General features: G+C 42.0%; 1 protein-coding gene across 3 annotated transcripts in view; it reads left to right on the top strand.

The window, feature by feature from the left end:
* Positions 1-23,990, top strand: part of AHCTF1 (AT-hook containing transcription factor 1) — a 75,565-nt gene that overhangs the window by 12,473 nt on the left and 39,102 nt on the right. For 2 of the 3 annotated variants that reach the window (XM_049635110.1, XM_049635112.1), the window contains exons 4-13: positions 3,203-3,380; positions 8,172-8,379; positions 10,244-10,360; positions 15,102-15,186; positions 16,742-16,892; positions 18,253-18,385; positions 18,472-18,653; positions 19,309-19,370; positions 20,242-20,370; positions 23,625-23,715. In XM_049635110.1, coding sequence (XP_049491067.1) covers positions 3,203-3,380; positions 8,172-8,379; positions 10,244-10,360; positions 15,102-15,186; positions 16,742-16,892; positions 18,253-18,385; positions 18,472-18,653; positions 19,309-19,370; positions 20,242-20,370; positions 23,625-23,715 — 1,336 coding nt within the window. The remainder of the gene's footprint in view (positions 1-3,202; positions 3,381-8,171; positions 8,380-10,243; positions 10,361-15,101; positions 15,187-16,741; positions 16,893-18,252; positions 18,386-18,471; positions 18,654-19,308; positions 19,371-20,241; positions 20,371-23,624; positions 23,716-23,990) is intronic. The other variant, XM_049635111.1, reaches the window with a different exon arrangement.

Consider the following 23,990-nt stretch of genomic DNA (forward strand, 5'->3'; position numbering starts at 1 on the left):
TGCCTCTCTCTCAAAAATAAATAAATATTAAAAAAAAAATTTAATAATGCTGTGGACTAGATGTCTAGATTATCATGGAGCCATTCAGTAATTTATGCAATTACTTCATGCAATAATACAAAAATTGATAATAATATAAATTCCAACATTTGAGGTATTCTTTTAAATTTCCCCTGACTACTCAATATATGTCATTCATTTACTTTTTTATCAATAATAAAAATTAAATTTCTCTACAAAAAAAAAAAATTTAAGAAAGAACGTTAAGTTCTTTTCGATAACAAGTAACAAATAGAACTTTTTATACTTGGTTAGAAAATTGCAAAGTGAAAATAGGGATGACCTAGTTGTTCTGATGCTCTTTTGTATGAAGAGGGTCATCTGTGTCTTGTCGTCTTCACTTGTGTTTTACGAGGACACTGGAAGTTTATATTAAAATATTCATTACTATAGTGTTTTTTCGGTTTGTTTTTTCTTTTTAATTTGAGACTGTAGCCTTGGAGCAGTGGGGGAAATATGTCTTTACTGTTGTTTAAGAGTTGAATGTTTGTTGTTGTTTTTTTAAGAGTCAAATGATATTTAAATAATGGATTCATTTAAAAAAATTTTGGGGGGCACCTGGGTGGCCCAGTCGGTTAAGCGTCCGACTTCGGCTCAGTTCATGATCTCGCGATTCGTGAGTTCGAGCCCTGCCTCGGGCTCTGTGCTGACAGCTCGGAGCCTGGAGCCTGCTTCGGATTCTGGGTCTCCCTCTCTCTCTCTCTCTCTGCCCCTCCCTTGCTTACGCACTCTCGCACTGTCTGTTTCTCTGTCTCAAGAATAAATACTAAAAGAAAAATAAAAATAAATTTTTTTTAACATTTATTCATTTTTGACAGAATGTGAGCAGGGGAGGGGCAGAGAGAGGGAGACACAGACTCCAAAGCAGGCTCCAGGCTCCGAGCTGTCAACACAGAGCCCGAGGCGGGGCTCGAACTCACAGACAGGGAGATCGTGACCTGAGCCGAAGTCAGTCCCTTAACTGAATGACCCAGGCGCCCCTAGAATAGAATTTTTAAAGTTAAAAGGGAGGTAAATGTCAAAATACTATGTTTTCACAGTTTGAGGAAACTGATGCAGTGGGCAGTGTTGGGGTCTGAAGTGGTCATAGCCTGGTATCTTAAATGTACTTACTTGCCAGTGTTGATTTTAAAGTCAGAATTAATTTAGCAGTTTATTGAGTGCTTACTGTCAGTCAAGCTGTGTCCTAAATTTTGGAGATAAATAGAACTTGGTCTATGCTGTTGAAAAAGCTAGTCATCTAGTGGGAAAAGACAGGTAATAAGATTACAGCCTGAATCCAGTAAGTATTTTGTTTGATAAACTCAAGCACACGGAACATGGAAACACCTGGATGATTTCTGCTTACAGAGGTTGGACATTTTAGACAAAGAGACCGGCATGTAAAAAGTCCTAGTATGTGGAACATTTAGGAACTGGGCTTATTTAGAATGGCTGCGGGAGGGGACAGAGGAGGTGGGGTCTAGGAATGGTGAGGGTTGAGAGAGTGAATGGACGTGTTGCAGTTAGTGACCTCCACCTGAAGTCTTTGGTGAAGTCATTTTAAGTGCAAAGCAGAACTCTAGTATCAAAAGCTCGTTGGATCGGAGTAATTCAGGTAGCTGATGATAAGGAACCGGACAGGGAAATGACCGTGGATGTGGAGAGGACGGCACAGAAGTAGAGTACACTCAGGAGGTAACACGGACCGGCCCTGCCGATCACTTGGATGAGAGCACTTGAGAAGGAACAAGCAGTGGGTAGGTTCCTGGTGGCTCCCTTGCGTGGATGCTTGGTGTCCCATAGAAGAGGGAATACAGAAGGGAAAGATTGGGAGGGGAGTGATAGATACCTTCAGAAGCATTTGGTCAACTAGTTGATTTGGGGCCAGGGCACAGTATCCCCTCTTAAATTTGTTTGCTTTTAAGTATCTCATTTTAAAATTAATTAAGGTACCATTATCAGTTAATTCACATGGTATTTGTATGAGGAACGCAAACTGAGTTGGATTTCTTGACCATTCTGAGAGGATTGAAGAGACTGGGCTTTAGTATTTGTCGACATTATTACCAGAAGTTAGACGAGAAAGACAATCCGTGAAATCACAGCTTTCAGAGTTAGAAACTCTGTAGAATGTTCTGTATACCAATGAGCTATAGACAGCCAGGCTTTTTCTGTAATAATAAGTTACAGCCTGAAACAAACTTTTCACTCTGACATGAATGCATAACCCATTGATAGTAAATTTCCTCTTTTCTTTCTAGGACATTCATCAGCGTTACAATAGAAATCACTAAGTACTCAGTTTTCATATGTCATACCCAATTTTTGTGAATTAATAGGAAACTGAAAGGAAGTGAACTAGCAAATAAAATACAGACTATTAGGTACAGACATTTAAAATTTGACCATGAGGGGCACCTGGGCGGCTCAGTCAGTCGAGTGTCTGACTTCGGCTCAGGTCATGATCTCACGGTTCGTGCGTTCGAGCCCTGCTCGCTCAGAGTCTGGAGTCTGCTTCAGATTCTGTGTCCCTCTCTCACTCTGTCCCTCCCCTGCTCACGTTCTATCTCTTCTGTCTCTCTCAAGAATAAATAAACATTAAAAAATGTTTAAAAAAATAAATAAAAATAAAGGTTAGACCTCTTCAGGCTTTAAGGCATAAACAGGACTTTTATTTTTAAAGAGTAAACCCGTAAATTTTTCTTGATCAAGATTTCTTTTTACTCTTCCTCAGGAGAACAGGCTGTATGATGAAGGAGTAGCTGGTTGACAGTTTTAAAGAGAAAAATCTAGGTTGGAGTTTAAATAACCCAAGTTAAACTTTCTAGGCTTCAGGGTGCTTCATCTTTAACAGGTACAATTATGCAGAATCCAATATCCAGGGTTACCGTGAGTGTTACGTGAACCAGTTAGTACAAGGCCTGGCGTGTAAGTTTTCATAAACGTCGACTATTATTCCAGCTGTACATTTTATATGGTGAAATGATGGTGTCATTTCTATTGTACCTGGAGTTTTCATTATGTTACTCAGATCCACAAGTCAAATACAAATTTATAATTCTCTGTTAGAAAATGTTTAGATCTATTATAGCTAGTAACCTGCTCCAACCTCCAGATTTTTCTGTTGTTTCATTGTATTTTTTCACTTTCTGCTTCCAAGGTAACTGCCATCGAGCCTGTTATTAACCACGGTGGAGCCAGCGCGAGCACTCAGCATTTGCACCCTGGCCTGCGGTGGCTCTTCGGTGTGGCGGCCGTGGTGACGGACGTCGGACGGGTCCTCCTCATTGACTTGTGTTTGGATGACTCGTGCGGCCAGAATGAAGTGGATGCGTCAGGTAATTATTTGGAACCTCGGACTGAGCGCCTGCATATTCTGATGCAACGGACCGGTTTTCCTTTTTCTTTTTTGTTTTTAATGTTTATTTACTTTTGAGAGAGAGAGGGACAGAGTGCCAGCGGGGGAGGTGCAGAGAGAGAAGGAGACACAGAATACAAGGCAGGCTCCAGGCTCCGAGCTGTCAGCACAGGACCCGACGCAGGGCTCGAACCCACGAACCGCGAGATCAGGACCTGAACCGAAGTCGGAAGCTTCGGACCCAGGCACCCCTCACGGACCGGTTTTTCTTAAACAGTGAAAAATATTTATATAGAAGCTTCTGTGTACCTTTGTTTCTTTCACGGCTTGGACCTATTGTATTAGTGTTTTGGGGCACTGTGGAGACTTTTGCGTGAGTTACTCTGTTTATTGGTGAGGTACTAAAGTAGGTCTTGAAAGAGATTGAGGTCCAGATTTGCTTTAGATACACACTTGAACAATAGGTGTTATTACGTATACGCCAGGAGGAGGGCTGAAGGTATAGAATCTTGATTGTTATCAGACAGTATAAAATTATCCAGTGTGTCGGATCTAGCACACTGTTTTTGGCACACTGATTACGTGTCTGCGGTAAGACCAAGGCAGAAATAAAGCGATATAATAGGAAATAACACGGTAATTGAAGGTTTTCTTTCACAGAATGACATCCTAAAATGGAATTAATGCTACTCAGATTTTTAAAAAGTGAGGAGAGACAATTTTTCTCCTTTAATACTAATGTTTTTCTTTTATAAATCTCTTATCAAGTGCTTTCAGTTTTTTTATTTTTTTATTTTTTTAATGTTTATTTATTTTTGAGAGAGGAAGAGAGACAAAGCATGAGTGGGGAAGGGGCAGAGAGACACACACAGAATCCAAAGCAGGCACCAGGCTCTGGGATGAGAGCAGAGAGCCTGATGCGGGGCTCGAACCCACAAACTGTGAGATCATGACCTGAGCCGAAGTTGGACGCTTGACCGACCGAGCCACCCAGGCACCCCTCTTTGTCTTTTTCTGGGGCTTTTATAAGATTGGTTTATGCAGGGAGGAGAGCTAATCTAAAAGCCTTTTAAAAATGTATGTATTATAAAGTTTCATGAAAGGACCATTTAATCTTGAGAACATTCTTGATTTTTAAAGCAGTCCTGTATTAGGGCAGATCTCTATCTATGGATCAGCTAAGAAAGATACAAACGATCATTTTTTTTTTTTAACTTTTTTTAATGTTTTATTTATTTTTCTGAGAGAGAGAGACAGAGCATGAGGCAGTGAGGGGCAGAGTGAGTGAAGGACATAGAATCCAAAGCAGGCTCCAGGCTCTGAGCTGTCAGCACAGCGCCCAATGCAAGGCTCAAACCCACAAGCCGCGAGATCATGACCTGAGCCAAAGTCAGATGCTTAACCAACTCAGCCACCCAGGTGCCCCGAGGTCTAATCTTCTTTAAAAGGACTTACTACTACAAACGATCATTGTTTTATCCCAATTTATAATGAGCATAACTAATAAAAATTGTCAGTGTGTAGTAAAACTGATTGTAACTGCAAGTAGTAAAAATTATATTTAACCAGAAATTTAAAAGCCAAATCAGATTTCTGAACATTTTAAATTTTACCAATTTATGTAGTATGACTTAAAAATACTTGATTTGGCAGAAATAATGGCTACATGTACACTTAAAAAAAATAACCCTGGGGGTGCCTGGGTGGCTCGGTTGGTTAAGCATCCAACTTCAGCTCAGGTCATGATCTCATGGTTCATGAGTTCAAGCCCCACATTGGGCTCTGTGCTGACAGCTCAGAGCTTGGAGCCTGCTTCAGATTCTCTCTCTCTCTCTCTCTCTCTCTCTCTCTCTCTCTCTCTGCCCCTACCCTGCTTGCACTCTGTCTCTCTCTCTCAAAAATAAATAAACATTAAAAAATTTAAAAACCTCACAATGATAAAAACTGTATCTGTAATTTTGATATGTACAAAGATCTGATAAACTCTGGGTAAAGTTAATGAAAAGAATTGACTCGCAGAAATCATAGTAACTGAAAGTGAATTTATAGAATATTAGAAATGCTTAAACTGCTCTTTACAGAAAATTGGTAGAGAAGTTAAATGGTCTTGATGGGGTTTTGTTTCAGAGTTTTGTAGATAACATCCTTCTAGATGTGAGGCTAATCAATATGATTGTATTCATAATTAAAGCTCTCTTCAGACCAAAATAGTAAAGTTAGAACATCCTTTATTTCAGAAGTCCACAACCAGTAGTGGAATTCAGGGCAAGGATAGTTTTTATAATGGAATTCTTTGGATCGTGATCAGAGATCGGAATCATTTCTCAGTTACAAGAATTATAAAGCCATTGAATAAAAAATTGGGGTTTAATGCAAAATTGGTTTTTTTGCTTATAAAAGATAAATAGTTATGATTATAACTATTTGGACTTCATTGTATACACGTAACATAGAAAATGAAATTCCTGATGTTTATTATACTATAAATACTGTTTTATAATATTTTCAACCTTAATGGTATTGTACATCTTTCCACATCAGTACAGTAGAGTCTATCTTACTCTCTTGAGTAAGAGTAAGTTTACATTATTCCATTGTATGAGCTATTTATTTTGGCAAAATTTAGTCACTTGCTCTTTGGAAAAATAATCAGAAGTGGAAGGGATCAGGAGGGTAATCGTTCAAGTACAATACGTGATTTTTCCCCTCTTCATAACAACAGCATTGAGGGAATCTGCCCTTGCACAAGGGTTATATCACTACATGGGCCTGAGTATTTTTCCTTTTTATGAAAGATTTCAGACATCTTCTGGTAGATAGAAGAATATAAGAATTTCCACGTCCGTCAACCTAAATTCAAGTTTGATTTCAGAACTTACCATGAGTGTCTTTTTTTTTCTTTTCCTTCTCCCCTACCTTTGCTTCTGAATTAATTTAAAGCAGATAATGGCTGTTTCACTATATAGTCACAATGCCATTACCAGTCCAGACTACATTAATAATAACTCCTTGGTGTAGTCTAGTAACTAATCCGTAAGTCAGATTGCTATGATGGCCTCTAGGGCAACTTTTTGCATTTGTATTGTTTGAGTCTGGATCTAAACAAGGTCCATGCATCACATGTGAGTTACGTCTCGTATCTCCTTGAACATAGAGTGGTCCTCCCTCTTGCCTCTCCTTTTCTATTTGTAGTACCACTGCCTTGCTGAAGAAGTTAATCTGGTAGGATGCCCTACATTTTTGAATTATCGGAGTGTTTACACGTGGTGTCATTTACATTTTGCATTTTCTGCAAACGTAAGTTAGTTCTGACTAGAGTGAGATGTGACATCTGGCAGGGATACCTCAGAAGTGCTGGGTGTTTCATACTGTGTCCCGTCAGGAGGCACGTCGTGTCTCGTTTCACCTTTAGTGATCAGTAGGTCCAGGGGATGACCGCATGATTCTCCTTGGTAGAGTTTCCCCTCAACCTTTGTACCGGTGATTCTCAACCAGGGGTGACGTTTGCCTTTTAGGGGATCTTTGATGATGTCTCAGGACATTTTTGGTTGTTGCTCCTGGAGGGAGATGGTGTTAATGACATCAGGTAGAGGCCCGGGATGCAGTTTACCATCCCACAGCGCATAGGACCGTTCCTCAGCAAAGACTGATCTGATCCCGAGTGTCAGTAGAGCCAGTGTTGAAAACCCTACTTAAATTCATTGTTTCATCCATTTATAGAGCGTGTTTTGTTTTGTTTTAATTTCTTAATGTTTATTTTTGAGAGAGAAACAGAGTGCAAGCTGGGGAGGGGCAGAGAGAGACAAGGAGACACAGAAACTGAAGCAGGCTCCAGGCTCTGAGCTTTCAGCACAGAGCTTGACGTGGGACTCGAACTCACAGGACTGCGAGATCATGACCCGAGTCGAAGTCGGACACTCAGCTGACTGAGCCACCCAGACAGCCCTCATCCATGGAGATTGTTACCTCAATCTCTTCATTCATTAGGGGATACAAAAATGATGATTTTGAAATTCTGTTAATCTAAGGAAGAAGTTTCTCATTAACCAGGGCTGTTTGTTTACCCTGAAATACAGTTTGTACAGAAAAGGCAGGATAAATGCTTACTATTTCTTTAAGTACTAATTTTCAGAGTAAGGAGCTGGTACTCAGGGACTTAAAATGGTTTATAGTAAGGTCTTTTGTAGGTGAGCAGGATAGGAACTCATGAAGTTTTATGAGTGTGTGTTTACTTAATGTGTTTCGTTCATTCATTTTCATTGTTTTTTTGATGTTCAAAATATTATTTTTTACTAATGAAAACCCCTTCATTTAGTCTGACAAATCCCCTTTAGACTATGATAGCTTCCTCTGTTTCCGGCACGAGATGAACTAGGCTCATCTTACGTATTTCCTGCCCCAGACCTGGAACCGGCCACTGCTCCAAAGGGAATATTTAGGTTCTTAGTTCTAAATTTAAATAAAGAAACCATCAGCTTTGTTTCTGATTAGTAAGGAAATCGTTTAATACTTTAAAAAGAAGAGCATACTTTTGAGAATATTTGAAAACGTACCATGAGATTTTTTAAAAAAATTACACAACTAAACGTATTTTGAAAATCGTAGCGTTTGAACAGATACAGGTGGCTGTCGTATAGTTCAGCCTGCTTTGTCATCATGGATCTTGTCGTAATTGACCACAGTGGTCTTCAGCTGAAGCTTGCCTAGCAGGTGACCCGTTCGCTTTTGTGCTCTTTACGATTTGTTAATCTTACTCCCTTTGTGTCTCCAGACCTTGAAGTCGTCACCGGCATCCCAGCTGAGGTGCCGCACATCAGAGAGACCGTGATGCGGGCAGGGCGCCATCTGGGCCTCCAGCTCGCAAGCCCGTCCGGGACAGCTGCGTCGGCGCTCTGTTACATCGGCAGGACTAACCAGCTGGCCGTGGGCTTTTCCGATGGCTATCTAGCTCTGTGGAATATGAAAAGCATGAAAAGAGAGTAAGTACAACTTTTTTCTCATTTGTTCATTGGTAGCTGCTTTGTGAACATAGCTTGTACTCAGGTATTACTATTTTAAAATTAGCGTAAAGAGAAAAAGGTAGGATAGGTGACCAGTTGAGTGTGAATAATTTCTTACTGCATGAAATCACAGCTTGATATAAAGGAATGATTTAGCACGTGAATTTAGGTCGAGTCTTTTGGTGTATATTTAAAAGACATTTCAGTTATTGTGTGCCATTTGCTAGTAAAACACCACTCTGTAAAGGTAAACGATATATTTACGGGGTGCGAATTCTGTCCAGAGTACTTTCCTTATAACCACACGTGTAAAGCTAATGGTAGAAGTTCTTGGTTGACAGAAAAACAGAGGTTTTTTTTTTTTTTTTTTTTTTTTTTTTTTTTTTTAAGTTTATTTATTTTTGGGACAGAGAGAGACAGAGCATGAATGGGGGAGGGTCAGAGAGAGAAGGAGACACAGAATCCGAAACAGGCTCCAGGCTCCGAGCTGTCAGCACAGAGCCCGATGCGGGGCTCAAACTCAGGGACCGCGAGATCATGACCTGAGCCGAAGTCGGCCGCTAAACCGACTGAGCACCCAGGCGCCGCAACAGAGACTTTTTTAAAATCAACGTTAAAAGATACCATGTTTTGAAATTTTTATCCTGTTTAAATTTCCCTCAGTTGTATCGATACTTTTTAAATTGGTATTTTTGGCGTTCAGATTGTTGAAGGCACGTGGCTGGCTCAGGCAGTAGGGCGTGCAGCTCTTAATCTTGAGGTTGTGAGTTTGAGCCCCACGTTGGGTGTGGAGATTATTTAAAAAAAAAAAAAAATTCATAAAAAGTCCTTAAAATGCTGTGGAATTGACCCTTTTTTGAGGGAAGTAGCCCTTTACTGAGGAAGGTAGCAAATAGGCATTACAGACTTCTAGTCTGTATAGAGAGTTAAGTGGATGCCCATTTTTCTCCCAAGTTGTTAATTTGGTATTTTTTCATTTTTTTTCAAGGCCTATTGGAATATTTTCTTGAGTAATTTATCTTGCCAAAAAGTCAACAGTAGTCACTCTTCCAAACTTTCTGTTCCGTTATTCTCACCAAGAAATTGGTACCTACCGGGCTCTTCTTGGTAATCAGTGTATGCTCTATGCCACGTTTGAAGCGGACGAGAAAAGAGAGGAGGAAACTAACGAGGTTCTCTCATCTCAAACCAGGCCCTTTGCTCACTGTTGCGTTCTTTGATAATATCAGAGAATGACAAGCCCTTGAAGTAACTTCCGTCCTTGCACCTCCTCAGAGCCCTTTCTTTTGGTCTGGGTTTTGCAAGGTACCCGTGATGAGGCGGTGGTGCTGTCGCCTGGTGGCCCCCGCGGGAAGGCCACCTTGGCTCTCTGCGCGGAGAACCTTTTCCCAGCTCTTGTCTTTGAATTGCTCCCGAGAGCCTGGAGGATCGGCCTCCCTGGCTCTTCCCCAGCGCCGGCCAGCCTCTCGGGGCTGATTTCTAGGTGCTTTACGGGAGCCCCTCGGGCTCTCGCCGCCCCGGTGTCGCGATGGGGAAACTGGCCCGGGGCGAGCAGCCGAGGTGACGTGCTGTGTCGGGGTTTCAGCGCCCACGGCTGCCTCCCTGGGGAGCAGCACACGGTGGCACTCGCGGGGCTGGAAGGTGCCCTTGTAGTGGTTTTAGCCCTTCCAGCGCCGCGCCCACGGTCGGCCGTGACCCGGTACGCCCTGTGTATCTTTGAAGATGAGACGATTGCGTGAACGGCAGTTGCTCTAACCCGAGATTGTCCCAAGACCCCTGATTCTTTCTTCAGGAAACCACCGGTTAACAGTATGACGCAGACCACTTTTTGTGCCTGTTGTAGGTACTACACTCAGTTGGAAGGTGGACGAGTTCCCGTGTACGCACTTACTTTTCAAGAGCCGGAGAACGACCCTCGTAATTGCTGTTACCTGTGGGCTGTTCAGTCTACACAGGACAGGTAAGCGTGAGACGTGTTTTTAAAAACATTTGCCAGCGATGCGGCAGCAGTTAATTTCTATTGGAAAGTTTCGTAGTACGTTGTCTCCGTTCGGTGCAAACGACATAGTTCAGTGGATTAGCAAGTGGTGGTTGAAATGATCTTGAAGGTGAAGGGATTGTTTCCAGGTGGTTGAGTGAGTTCTGAGGTGGCGGTAAGGACACTGTGCTCTTCTGTCTGCCTGCCGTACCCGGGAGTGAGCCAGTGCGCTGAGTAGGCAACGGCCTCGCTGCCTTACACTGGGGTTTGCGGCCTCCCGTGTTCTCACGTCCCACCATCTTTCTCTGTTGTGTGTGCCTCTCGTTTTTATCGACCCCGACTCTGTTCTCTGGTCCTCCTGTTTGCCTGGCCCAGTGTACTCCTAGCATTCATTTGGTTAGTTTTCACTCTGTCACAGGGTCTAACTTTGTCCCAAGTATAGCTCATGAGAAACCTTGCAGCTGTATTCCATCCGTTCAGCTTGCTCATTTCCAGGGTTAGAGTGGCAGAAGTATTGATTTCCTTGTCTTTTTCCTTGATGTTTCATTCCTTCTTGGATGATCGATGAAACAGTCAAGCTTGTGGGATAAAGCCCATGATGGTGGTGACCCGTTGTTCCCGGTACTTTCTCCCAAGTCATCCCACCTTGGGCTCTAGGTACCTGAATTGGGGTCTCTTGGAGTTTTTGTATTAGACATCCCCACTTCGTGGTTTTGTCTTACCTTCTTACTCTGTGGTAAGTGATGGAAACGAAGAATTAATTTGCCACTTTTGTAATTTGTCCATCCTGAAAAAATAGTGAAATGAAAGTACAGAGACCGCTATTGGGCTCTCCCTCACGGGGTCCGGTCTGTGTTTCCATCCATCTGAGTGCAGTGGGGGCGGCAGCAGTTTGATGGGTTCACAGTCTTCTGGGCTGTTCAAGCAGGGCTCTGGGGGATGGGGAATGCAAGGGGACTGTCATCTAAATGATCGTTGTATTTATTTTTCCTCCTAGGATTGTCTCTTAGGATGTTTGGTTATTATTCTTTAAAAATTTTTTTAACATTCATTTTTGGGAGAGAAAGAGAGAGCATGAGTGAGTGGGGAGGGGCAGAGAGAGAGGGAGACACAGAATCCGAAGCAGGCTCCAGGCTCTGAGCTGTCAGTACAGAGCCCAACGCAGGGCTCGAATTCACAGACCAAGAGATCATGATCCAAGCTGAAGTTGGATGCTTAACCAACTGAGCCACCCAGGCACCCTGACTTATTATTCTTTATGTGGATTTTTTTATTTTGCTTTTTCTAAATTTCCCACACTAAGGTCTAGAGTGTTTTCCTCTTATTTTGGAACTTGGTGAATAAGTCTGCGTTTTTTACCATACCACTCTTGATTCTTGTAGTATTATCAGTAGGTGATGCCCCCTCTGTTCTTATAATCAGGAAGCTGTGTGAATATTCTCTGCTCCTGATTTTCTTGTGTAAAATCCTCATGAACTGTATGCACTTCCCTGAGTCCTTTTTTGACGTAGTTTTCAGACCTCTATAGTTGACTCTTCTACTCACCCCCACCCCACCCCCACCGTCAAAAATCCACCTATAACTTTTGACTCCCCCAGAACTACACTACTAATAGCTTACTGTTGACCAGAAGCCTTACTGATAATATCAACAGTCAATTAGCACATATTTTGTGTGTTATATGTGTTACATACTGTATTCTGGTACCAGTGTCTAATTTTTGGCTTAATTTTTCCAGTATACCTATGCTGTGTGGTTCATCTACGTTTTTTTCAAATTGTCACAGATCTCCAAAAAATCTCCCTTTGTATTTATTGAAAACAATCTGTGTGCAGATTGAAAACAATCTGTGTGCAATCTGCACAGTTCAAACCCACGTTGTTAGAGGGTCAACTGCATTTGCACTTGAAGCACAAATGAATCACAGTTTAAAATGTGGGCAGAATATACTGTTTTCTGTTTCTCTTAGAGTGATGCCCTGCATTTACTTACCTTGATTACCCACAACACACTGAGTAACACATGGGAATAACTCTCTAGTGACTTTTAAACCACTGTCTAGTAGTCTGTTCCTTTAATAGGACAGGGTTAATTTATTTGGTAATTTGGATTATTTGTTCCTACATGATTTACTTTGCATTTGTCAGTATTACTGATGTGAGATATTTTTGAGAATGGTATTTTTGTGGTCTTCTGGTCTTTGACTTAATCGGTCGTGGGCCTCTTTGAGAATCTGGTGAAGGCTGTGATATATATTCGTATGTGTGTGTGATATGACTTAAAGCAGGATTCCTGACCTGAGGTCTGTGGGGAGACAAAGAGCAGTCTGTGAGCTCCCGTTGTAAACAGGATTATTTACATTTGTTTATGCGTGTATGAGTATTACATACGCTCTGTGTGTAGAGGTGTTGTTTGTACGTGTGTGATTTGTGTACGTATACGTGTATCATTTATATGTGTGTACATGTGTGTCTTTTTTCTGTATTGTTCACATACACATATAAACAGATAGAAATAATCTTGTTTACAACTCATGGGAGCTCACAGACTGCTCGTCGTCTCCCCGCAGACCTCAGGTCAGGAATCCTGCTTTAAGCCATTCTTAGGCTACTCTCTCACTTTACGAAGGTGTGTGATTAATTTAACAAAGGCTCTTCTTCCATCCCCTGGTCATGGACTTTACCAACATCTTACTGGTATTATAAGTAGATGAAAATAATACAAATTTAGATTGAAAGTCTAAATCGGAAGGACAGATGGTATGGTCCTTCCTTTTTGCCCCCAGAGTGATTACTTAAACAGGGTAAAAAAGGGAAGAGAAGAATCACTGTGGAGTGACTGTGCCACCATGGGATGACACGGGCGTAGGTCTTAGCTGTTGCCACAGAGCTCATCGATTATGATAAAAGCCACGTTAATTTTGTAATATGGAAAATTGAATGGAAAAACTGTCCGGTGTCCCTTTAGTGGTGGTTGTATCCAGTTTATCCTGTTTAGTATTTGGTCTTTTCGAGGTTATTTGTCTTTGTTTCACGTCTGCGTGTTTATTCATTCAACATAATTATCGAGCATTTACTATGTGCTGGTGACAGTTGGAGATATGTAGCGATGCATAACCAATAAATCTCTGTTCTTCTAGATGTTATATTTCAGTGAGTATATTTCGTAAGTATATGAGTGCGCATATTTAACATAATTTCAGGTAGTGATGTTAAATACAGAAAAATAAAGCTGGGAGAGGAAATACAGAATGTGTGTGATGTAGGGAACTGCTATTTCAGGTTGTGTAGTTAGGGAGATGTGGACGAAGTGGGTTGGGACAGGGAGGGAGGAGAGCCATGGGAAGATCTGCGGGAAAGATTGCAAAGACCTTAGAAAAACGTCACAAGGAAAAGCAACAAGAGCAGGAAAGGGTAGAACGCAGAGCCGTCACGGGCGAGGTCAGAAAAGTAGAACTGGTCTCTAAAGGGCCATGGAGGTCAGGATAATGTGACTATTTGAGTTTGGTCTGGCTGTACCAGACCAATGAAATCTCTTTCTGGTGGTAGGGTCTATCTAAGCATTAGTAGTTTTTCAAAACTCCTCTGGTGATTCTAATAATAAGCAACCAAGGTAGAGAACCACTAGCCCAGAGTGAGACTAGCTAGAGAAAAGAAGAAGCTGGGAAGCCTTCTGCGCTCAGAGATGATTGAAGGTTGGGAAGCAGGGGGCAGAACCGCCGGCAGAGGACTACGGGTAGTGTAGTGTGGGGACCATTAAGACAGTGTGGTATCCTTGGAAGCCAGGTAAAGTAGGCGTTCTAAGAAAGATGGGCCCGAGAGAAGAAGAATTCAAATTCAGACAGTATGGAAGTCTGTGCTCTTAACATTTACTGTGTGCTGTACTTGAGCAGTGCACAGCTGGTTCGGTATCTGCTTTATGTCCTTACCGTGTAGCCCTCCTGCTGTGGTACAGGGCAACCCCGTCATTTCAGACAGAAGCCTCCCAGGATGGAGGGAGAGACCAGGAAGGAGGAGCAGAGGACGTGCTGTCCCGTGCCGAGGGCTTTCTGTGGTTGCCGTGGGATAGTTCTATTTACATCTGTTGCCTGGAACTTGGGCCTTCTGCACCCAGCCGCAAAGGAGGCTGGGAAATGTGGCATATTTTAAGCAGCCATGTGCCTAACGAACACTTCCCTGTGAAAGAAGGGCAGAGGGAATGTTGACCCAACAGCTGTAGTCTCCGCCACGTAAGGGGTCACCTAAAGTTTGCAAATCACATCAGTTTGAGCTAATTAGAATTAGTTAAAAATAAAAATCGGGCGCCTGGGTCGTTCAGTCAGTTAAGCGTCCCACTTAGGCTCAGGTCATGATCTGGCGGTTCGTGAGTTCGAGCCCCACGTCGGGCTCTGTGCTGACTGCTCGGAGCCCGGAGCCTGCTTCGGATTCTGTGTCTCCCTCTCTTCTCTCTGCTCTGCTCTCCGCCACTCACTCTATCCTCCTCCGCTCACGCTCTGTCTCTCTCAAAAGTAAATAAAAGATTTAAAAAAATTTTTTCTAATAAAAATAAAAATCAGTTATTGTTTCAGAGGACTGCATTTTGTGAAAACGACCAAGTAAAAGTAAGTTCTTCACATTGACCTTAGTTTTGTCACGTGCAGCGTTGCATACTGGACAGTAAGAGATGCTTAATGTATGAATGTGATATTTAGCGTTTCTTCTCAGTTAATCTCTGTTTCTTCCAGTGAAGGGGACGTTTTGAGTTTACACCTGCTTCAGCTGGCCTTTGGTGATAGAAAGTGTTTGGCATCGGGACAAATCTTGTATGAGGTAAATGGTACTGGGGATACGGGTTCGTTATTACCACTTTGTCACTGTTTTGCCTTTTTTAGTCTTTGTCTAAAGATATTAACATATCGAAAAGTTACTCTTCTATTCAAGTGAATAATGTATTCATAATATAACAGAAAGAGCGTTAGAGTAGGGATCACAAGACTAGCTGTTTTACCCGGGTAGCACTCTTAACTTCCCCAGGTATCGCTGTCCTCTAAAATGAGATTAGACAAGACTCATCTTGTGACCTAATTGGTACCAGAGAAAAACAGCTCCACCATGTTGCACTAATACCAAAGCAGTAAGCCATGAGGTGACTTTATAAACGGTCTCAGGGCGCCGGCCTGGCTCAATTAGTAGAGCACGCGACTCTTGATCTCGGGGTTGTGAGTTCAGGCCCCACGTTGGGTGTAGAGATTACCTAAAAATAAAATCTTAAAAAAATAAATAAAAATTTTTTTAAATGTTTATTCTGGAGAGAGAGAGCAAGTGAGGAGGGGACGGGGGTGGAGAGAGAGGGGGACAGAGGATCCAAAGTGGGCTCTGCGCTGGTAGCAGCCAGCCCGATGCGGGGCTCGAACTCGCAGACCGTGAGATCGTGACCTGAAGTTGGACGCTCAACTGACTCGCCACCCGGGCGCCCCAAAATTAAAAACAAATTTTTTTTTAAATGGTCTTGCCACTTAACAATTGTAAACGCGGGTAAACGCATTGGACTTTCAGATGACTGTTTTTCCAGTTGAGTTCTAGAGGAAGAAGGGCCGTGCTGCTGACGGCAGTGTGGTCAACCCTCGCGTTCCTTTCTGTGGAACAGGCTTTCTTAACCTCGTGTTTGAGGATACGTGGACGGGCTTTAAAGAATCCACGAAGTCTCTGAATTCTGTGTGACATTTTTGTCATCAGTGGATGTTTCTGGGGAGAAAGTCTCATAGCTTTTGTTAGATTCTTACAGACATTGATGGGCAAAAACAAAGTGAAGAGCTGCTCTAGAGCGAGAATTGCACTGAGAACACAGGAACACGTTTGCCGGCCTGGGGCGTGTCTGTGTGTAATTTTGATGGTTAGTCCAGTTTACACTGCAGCCCAAAGTACAGGGTTCCCACGTTTGGTAACGGCTTTAGATTTGTTGGTGACTATTTTCGAGACACTAAATTTACCCTCGTGTGTCGTGTGCTATATAAAATTTCAGAGCCCTTTTCAGTGATTTGTTCTCTTTATTCTTTAACTTTTTGTGTTTCCTTCGTATTGTGTGAAAAATGTTTCGATTTGGAGAACGTTTATTTTTTATTTTTTAAAGTTTATTCTGAGAAAGAGTGGGAGGGGCAGAGAGAGAGGGAGAAAGAGAGAATCCCAAGCAGACTCCGTACTGTCAGCACAGAGCCTCATGTGGGGCTTGAACTCACGGACCGTGAGAGCATGACCTGAGCCAAACTAAGAGTTGGCTGCTTAACTGACCGAACCACCCAGGCGTCCCAGATTTGGAGAATTCTTAACTTCTGAATGACTTTTTGCCTAGAATTCTATTAAGATTTGCGTACGTTTTATCTTTCAGGGGCTAGAGTACTGTGAAGAGAGATACACACTGGACCTCACGGGTGGCATGTTTCCTTTGAGGGGACAGACTAGTAATACCAAGCTGTTGGGCTGCCAGAGTATAGAGAAATTTCGGTATCATGGCGACAGAGAGGAAGGTATGAGTGAAGGTCAGTTAAAAAGTGCTCTTAATATATATCATGTGCAATGCCTGATTTTAAGATTTATCTTGACGTAAGATTTATGACAGTTACTGCTTTTTAGAGTTCATACTCCTGGCAGTTAACAAATTGAGATACTAATTATGGAAATTTATTTAGGTCTGTCTGAGCTCCTAGGTGTTTCTTACTCTCCACATTGCCGTACGGAACTCAAGAATGGAGTAGATTCGGAGACCCTTAATGAAGGAGCCTTGTATTTTCGTCCACCTCTCTCTATTTTGTCCATTTGGACAAAAATGGCCTCTGGTTTTGACCAGAATGAAGAGGCTGTGAATAATGCTTCCCTCTGTGTATTTTTGAGACCTGCCTTGGATGCCTTTAATTTTTGTTTCCTTTCGTGTCCTCCCTTCTTCCTGGTAAACAAGCCTTGCTTAGTCACGGTTGCAGAGGGTTTAGAATCCAGCGCGGATTCGGATCCCAGCTGTGTCACTAGTTGTGACCTTTGACAAATTATGTAACATTTCTGAGCCTCCCTCTCCCCATCCGTGAGTGGAATAATACAGTTGTACGTTCTGCAGCAGGCAGTCGGGAGGATTGATTGGGACCGTGGGAGGGGTTCGTGCAGTCCCGGGAATTGCACTAGGGCCGTATTTGTGTCGGCGGTCTTACTGGGGTTCATCCTCAGGGGCACTTCATCCGTCCTGAGCGTGTCTTCTTTTCTTGTCCCACGTCTGTAGGGGGTCCAGTCATCACATCGAGCTACAAATGCCCCAAGCAGAGCTCTCCACCTCTTCTCACTGTCCCCGCCCCTCTTCCGCTTTGTTTCCTGTTTGTTGGGTCTCAGACGTTTGCTTCTTTCTCTCCTGTTGTTTTCTCTCACTTTGTTTCTGACTTTCCATCCCACAGCCACCATCCAAGTCCTTGTCTTTCCTCCCGTTACCGTACGGCTGGCTCAGTCCTTCTCAGCTAGAATTCCTCTGAGGAATTAAGCCCAGCGCCTAGGCCGCCCGTCATGGCTATTGAGATTCTCTGGTACTGTGTTCCGTTGTTGGGACAATACTCATCCAAGTCATTTTCTGCTTTCTACCTCCACTGCATCAAAGTTGACAAAGCGTTAAGCGAGAATAAGCCAGGATAGAACTTTTCTGATGCGTACTTCTTAATAAGATCTTCTTGAAATAGGAAAACAGTTAAGATACAAGTGAATGTCACTCTCCTTACAGAATGAACGATAGAAGTGTGCTCTGGTATATCAAATAGCAGTTGAGACTCCTTAATTTGTGAGAAAACGTTGCTGAAATTTTATTCGGGGTAATTTTACTTTGCAATGATTTATTCCATTTTTTAAAACTACGTGCTTTTCTTTCAGCGCTGTCTCCTGACACCAGTGTTTCAGTCTTTACCTGGCAGGTGAATGTATATGGACAAGGGAAGCCTTCTGTGTACCTGGGGCTTTTTGACATAAATCGTTGGTATCATGCGCAAATGCCAGACTCGCTAAGGTATGGTTTCTCTCTCTTTTTCTCTTTCTCGTCTTTGTATGTGTAGCCGCTCGGTGACTTAATGGTTTTGTAAAATTTTCTTGTAGATCAGGAGAGTATCTGCATAGTTGCTCCTATTTTGCATTGTGGTCACTGGATTCTGTCGTGAGTAAGGCTTCTCCACACTACATCTTGGATGTGCTGGTGCACGAGAGAAGCTTGAGTCGAGGAGTGCCTCCCTCGTTCCCGCCTCCTGAGCAGTTTTTTAGCCCAAGTACTTACAATTTTGGTATGTATTTCCTTAACATGACCTTTCAAGAAAAATCACACGTGTCTGCGTGTTGGTGTGAAATACGTATATGTATAGTACGCGTGTGCATATACATATGGTACATATACAGTGTGTGGTGTGCACGTGTATGTAATTACCTGCTCATGTCTCATTACCGATAGTTAATATATGGGCAGCTGAGGAAATTCATTTGATACGTACATGAGAAATTTAATACTTAGATGTTTTATAAAGAAAGTATCACTATTTCGAATTTGTTAGAAAAGATAACTATTACTTACGGTGCGGCTTGGTATCTTGCCAGGATAGGAGAATTATTTTATTTATTTATTTTTTAAAGTTTATTTATTTTGTGAGAGTATGCATATGCAGTCAGGGGAGGGGCAGAGAGAGGGAGAGAGAGAATACCAGGCAGGCTCCGTGCTGCTAAGAGCCCAACGTGGCCCACAGACCGCGAGATCATGACCGGAGCCGAAATCGAGAGTCAGACACTTAACCAACTGAGCCACCCGGGCGCCCCGTTTTTAAATTTATTATATGCAATGATTTTGATAACCTTGCCTACCAGCCTCTTGTTAGGATAAATTTTGTTGTATTAGTGCCATCTAAAAATCTAATATGTGAGCGGATATTTTTTCATCTTTTTTTTTAGATGCCACTTGTTTATTAAACTCAGGAATTGTTCGTATAACTTGTAATGGCTTTCACAAGGAGGTAGGTGGCAACTAACACTGGACAGAGTGTGTCTGATCGGGCTAAAGTCCGGTCGTGGATGTCAGCTGCATTTAGTGTTAATTGTACAGACTGTCGTTTCAGCTCAAGTGGTAGGTCCCGCTAGGTTTGTGATGTTGGCAGCTAGTGCCATTAGTTACCGACAGCCTGTTCTGGCAATGTGCCAGAAGAGGTGTTGGGTTGTTTTTAGCAGCTTTGTGTGGATGTCGGCCACTTGAACCTTAAGGAGAATAGCGAAGTAGGTCAGTGCCTTAACCACATCCCTTTTTGTCCATCCTCTTAATTCTCCTCTTTCTCCTCAGGAAGCTTATGAATAAATGAAGTAACGCAAAGAAGGTACCTAGGACAGTGCCTGGCAGAGTGGGCGATGACTGATGTTGAAAAATACTTTTCTGGGGAAACACAAAATGGCAGATTTTTAAATGGATAATCAGCTAGATGTGCATGAATGCCGTATTTATACTTGATATTAGATCCTTTTACATCAGATCAGGAGGAACAAACTGCCGGGGGCAGTGAGGGGGCCTGGGCGGGGGGGTGTTCATTTAGATCTGTCACCAAGTCTGTCAGCTTTAGGGAAGGAATAGGGTTATCTTTCATAAAAAGAAAAAGTGACCTACAATGCCCTCATCAGTAATATTATTTATAACTAATAAGCATTGGTTTAGCTCAAGAACCTTATAAACCCTGTTCCTTGCCAGAAGTGTAAAAATGGAGTCTTTTACAATTTCCATTCAGCGTCTTTTAGTCTTATTCAGAATATTAAGTGTAAACTAAGGTGATTAGCTTATTAATTATTCTTAAATTTGATTAAGTTGTGTATTTTTTGACGTTTATTAATCGATCTTTACAGACTTTGACTTTTTTAAAGAAATCAGGACCATCTCTCAGTGAATTCATACCTGATGGTTATAATCGATGTCTTATGGCTGGCCTTCTGTCACCAAGACTTGTTGATATTCAGCCTTCCAACTTAACTCAGGTGAGGTGATTTCTAACTCTTGTTTATTTTGGGTCATAGATTATTAGCTTCTATTGTAATAAAAGTCTACTAGATCATTTCTGCGAAGGTAGGTTAGGTGATGTAACGCTCACGCTGCATGATCAGTAGCTGTGGTCTTGGCTGTGGCTTACGTCACATACTCCCAGGACTCATTAGCCGTAACTCGGCCCCGGGTTCACTTAGCTGTGAACAGGAGGGACAGGAGGCACCCCATGGCGGCCTCAGGCTTGTCCTGAGGGGAAGCTGTTAAAACAGACTGGGGGCCATTTTCTGGCCCCTGTGAGAACAGCACTGGTGCAAGAGCGTGAGCCCAGGTGAGTCAGGGATTGAAACTGCCTTTCCCTGCCAAATGCTCCAGCTTGGTGATAGCAGAGAGCTGTTCGTCATCCTCAAGGACTTGGGTGCTCTAAGTGCTCCATTTAACCCTTTTACTTTAGGAAACTTCATACTGATTATTTTTTTTCTAGTTATATACTGTCAAATTAAGGCAATAATATCTTAAAACTTTGACATGAGATGAGGTGCCTGGGGGGCTCAGTCGGTTAAGCATCCGACTTCAGCTCAGGTCATGATCTCACAGTCTGTGAGTTCGAGCCCCGTGTCATGCTCTGTGCTGACAGCTCGGAGCCTGGAGCCTGCTTCAGATTCTGTGTGTGTGCCTCTCTCTCTGCCCCTCCCCCACTTGCACTCCTGTCTTTCTCTCAAAAGTAAACAAACAAACAAAAAAAACTTTGACATGAGAAAAAATTACCTATAATTCAGCCATGTGGACAAAACAGCATTTAGTGTTTCCTATGATTATTTTAAACCTGGTATTCCAACTCATTTGGGTATTTTTTCCCCAACTATATAAATAATACGTGAATAATTTTAATTTAGAAAATTGGCTAAAGTGTATAGAGGCACATAAATATTGACATTTTGTTGACCATTCCTAGAACAGGCCAGATGACACTGTATTCTTCAGTGATGCATACGTAGAGGTAAAACAAAAAGAAAAGCAAGAAAATGATTCCTTCAGAAGGCAGGGGAGCGGTAGTGGTCACCGTGGGAGATGGTAGGGGGAGGTGGGACTTGCTTCTGATCAGGGAGGAGGAGAGGGAGGTTTCCAGGGGGCTGGCAGTCGCCTCCGTCTAGACCCGGGTCATGGTCTGGGTCATCATCTGTTTGTGTATATGGTTATGAGGACTTTTTAACTTGTAGCCTTTTCTTCGTATATCTCTTTACATATCCTTTAGTATACATGCAGTATACAAATTGCATGATGTGTATGCAATTTCATATTATTGGCTGATCATTAGTTACATATTTATAGGTTTTACCGTTTTTTACTGTGCTGTCTATAGAAATTCTTTATGAAATACACATTTACCCTTTTTGTCAGAAATTTTACAGGTATTTCCCCTGCTGTTTTCTTCTCGATTGTCTTACAGTGTCTTTTGCTACATACAAATTAATATTTTTGTGGTCAAATGTATTTTATAGCTCTGGCTTAAAAAAAAAATCTTCCTAACACTTAAAATGTCTCTTTAACATTTAAAGCTTTAATTCATCTTTGTGTATCAAATAGGATTTTTTTCTTTTTTCCCAGATGATGTTTAGTCTAGCTGTCCTATACCACTTATGAAACAGAACACAGAATGTCCTTTTCGCATGCTACTGAAATACCACATTTATTTGATTTCCTATGTCTGCATGTACTGGGTTTTGTTTCTGGGTTTTAATTTTGTCCTATTCATTTCATTTATTTCTATGCCATTTTAATATACTGCTTTAATACTTGCTAATGCAGCCCTTTTTTTTTCTGTAATTTTTGGTCAATTCATAGGCAGTTTTTTGTATTAGTTATAAGATGATTTTATCCAGTACCTCCATTGGAATTCTTTTTGGAAATTTATTATATTCGCATACTAAATTTAGAGAGAATTGACATCTTTATCAGATCCAAGTCTAAATGGTGCATCTTCCCATTTATTCACGGTTTGTTTTACATCTATGAGCAAGAGTTTATGGTTATTTTCCTACGGACTTCTTTCTGTTTTCATCCATAAGTGTTCTCTAGTTTTGCTCATTGTGAGTAGAACCTTTTTCCTATATTCATTTCCAAATGGTTGTTGCTAGCACATAAAAATGCAATTGACTTTTGTGTCTTCACTTAATAACTACTTAACTGAATTAGAATCTCTTAGATTTTCAAGGTACACAGTCGGCAGCAAATCTAGACTCCATTTCTTTTCCCACTCTTGTTTATTTTCTCATACTTGGTAGAACCTCCACAGACTGGGAAAATAATGGTACCAGCAGACATTCTTGTTTTGTCCCTGATTGTAACGTAAATGCTTTAGTGAGTCTCCTTTTAGAATTGTGCTTTTCTTCATTTGGGGGAACCTTTATCATATCGTAGCCCCCTGTATTCCTGTGTAACTCATCTGTTTATTCATGCAATTCGTTGTTAAAAGAACGGATGAATGAAATTCATCGAGTTCTTTGATATTAAACGTGACTTACAATATTTTAAGTAACAGATTTATTAAGACATAACGCCTATACTTTACGTCACCTGTTTAAAGTGGCTAATTTAGTGGTTTTGAATAAATTCCTGGAATTGTGCGCCCGGCCCCACATTCGGTTTTAGAACATTTTTGTTGCCTCCACAAAAACCCCCATACTGTTTCCTTGCCCTCCGTCCCCCAGCCTTTGATAACTGTTGATCCGCTTTCTGTCTTTGCAGACTTACTTATTCTAGAAACTTCACATTTGTATGAATTTCAGGTTCACTGTGTGGTAGCAGACACCAGTACTTCGTCCTGTTTGATGTCTGTACAGGATTGTGCCACATTTTGTCCATCCATTCTTTAGTCGGTGGGCATTTGGCTTGTTTTCAGTGTGGGACTATGACGAGTACCGTGTCGTGTACGCTTTTGGTGTGGGCGTGCGTCTTCATTTCTCTTGGGTGTGCAATTGCCGGGTCGCGAGGTGACTCCGTATTTATGACTGTTTCCCAAAGTGGCTTTTACCGTGTTACATCCCCGCCACCGGTGTGTGAGGATGGTAGTTAATTCACGTCACCAGCTGTGTGTTCTTGTCTGGCTTTTTGTTTAGAGCCACCTAGTGAGTTAGGAGTTTTTAAGCCTTTATCCGTTTGTATTATTGAACTTGCTATCTCTGAGTCTGCGGTCAGTGGTCCTTTATCTTCATTTCTTCTTCCTCTTCTTTTAACGTGTGTGGTTTAGGAAGAACAGTTAGAAGCTATACTGTCAGCAGCAATCCATACGAGTTCGCTGGGACTTTTGACTGGATGTATCAAAAAGTGGATAGCAGAAGGTAAGATTTCGGTTTTTAACAAATAGAAAATTCCTTTTGTATTTTAAAATTTTTAAATTATTCAGTTTGGGGAGGGGTGAAGCTTTATTTTGAGATAATCGCACATGACATTGTAGCTTTAAGACATTATGTAGAGGGCCCGTGTACCCTTTCGGCACCACCTTCCCCCGGCAGAGTCTGGGAGACCTCTGGTACAGCGCCTCAGTCGGGACCCCCACGTTGCCCTTTTCAGAGCCTCGCCTGCCTCCCCCGATCCCCATCCCTAACCCCTGGCA

This window comes from Panthera uncia, chromosome F1 (genome assembly GCF_023721935.1).
Source record: "Panthera uncia isolate 11264 chromosome F1, Puncia_PCG_1.0, whole genome shotgun sequence".
Classification (NCBI taxonomy): Eukaryota; Metazoa; Chordata; class Mammalia; order Carnivora; family Felidae; genus Panthera; species Panthera uncia.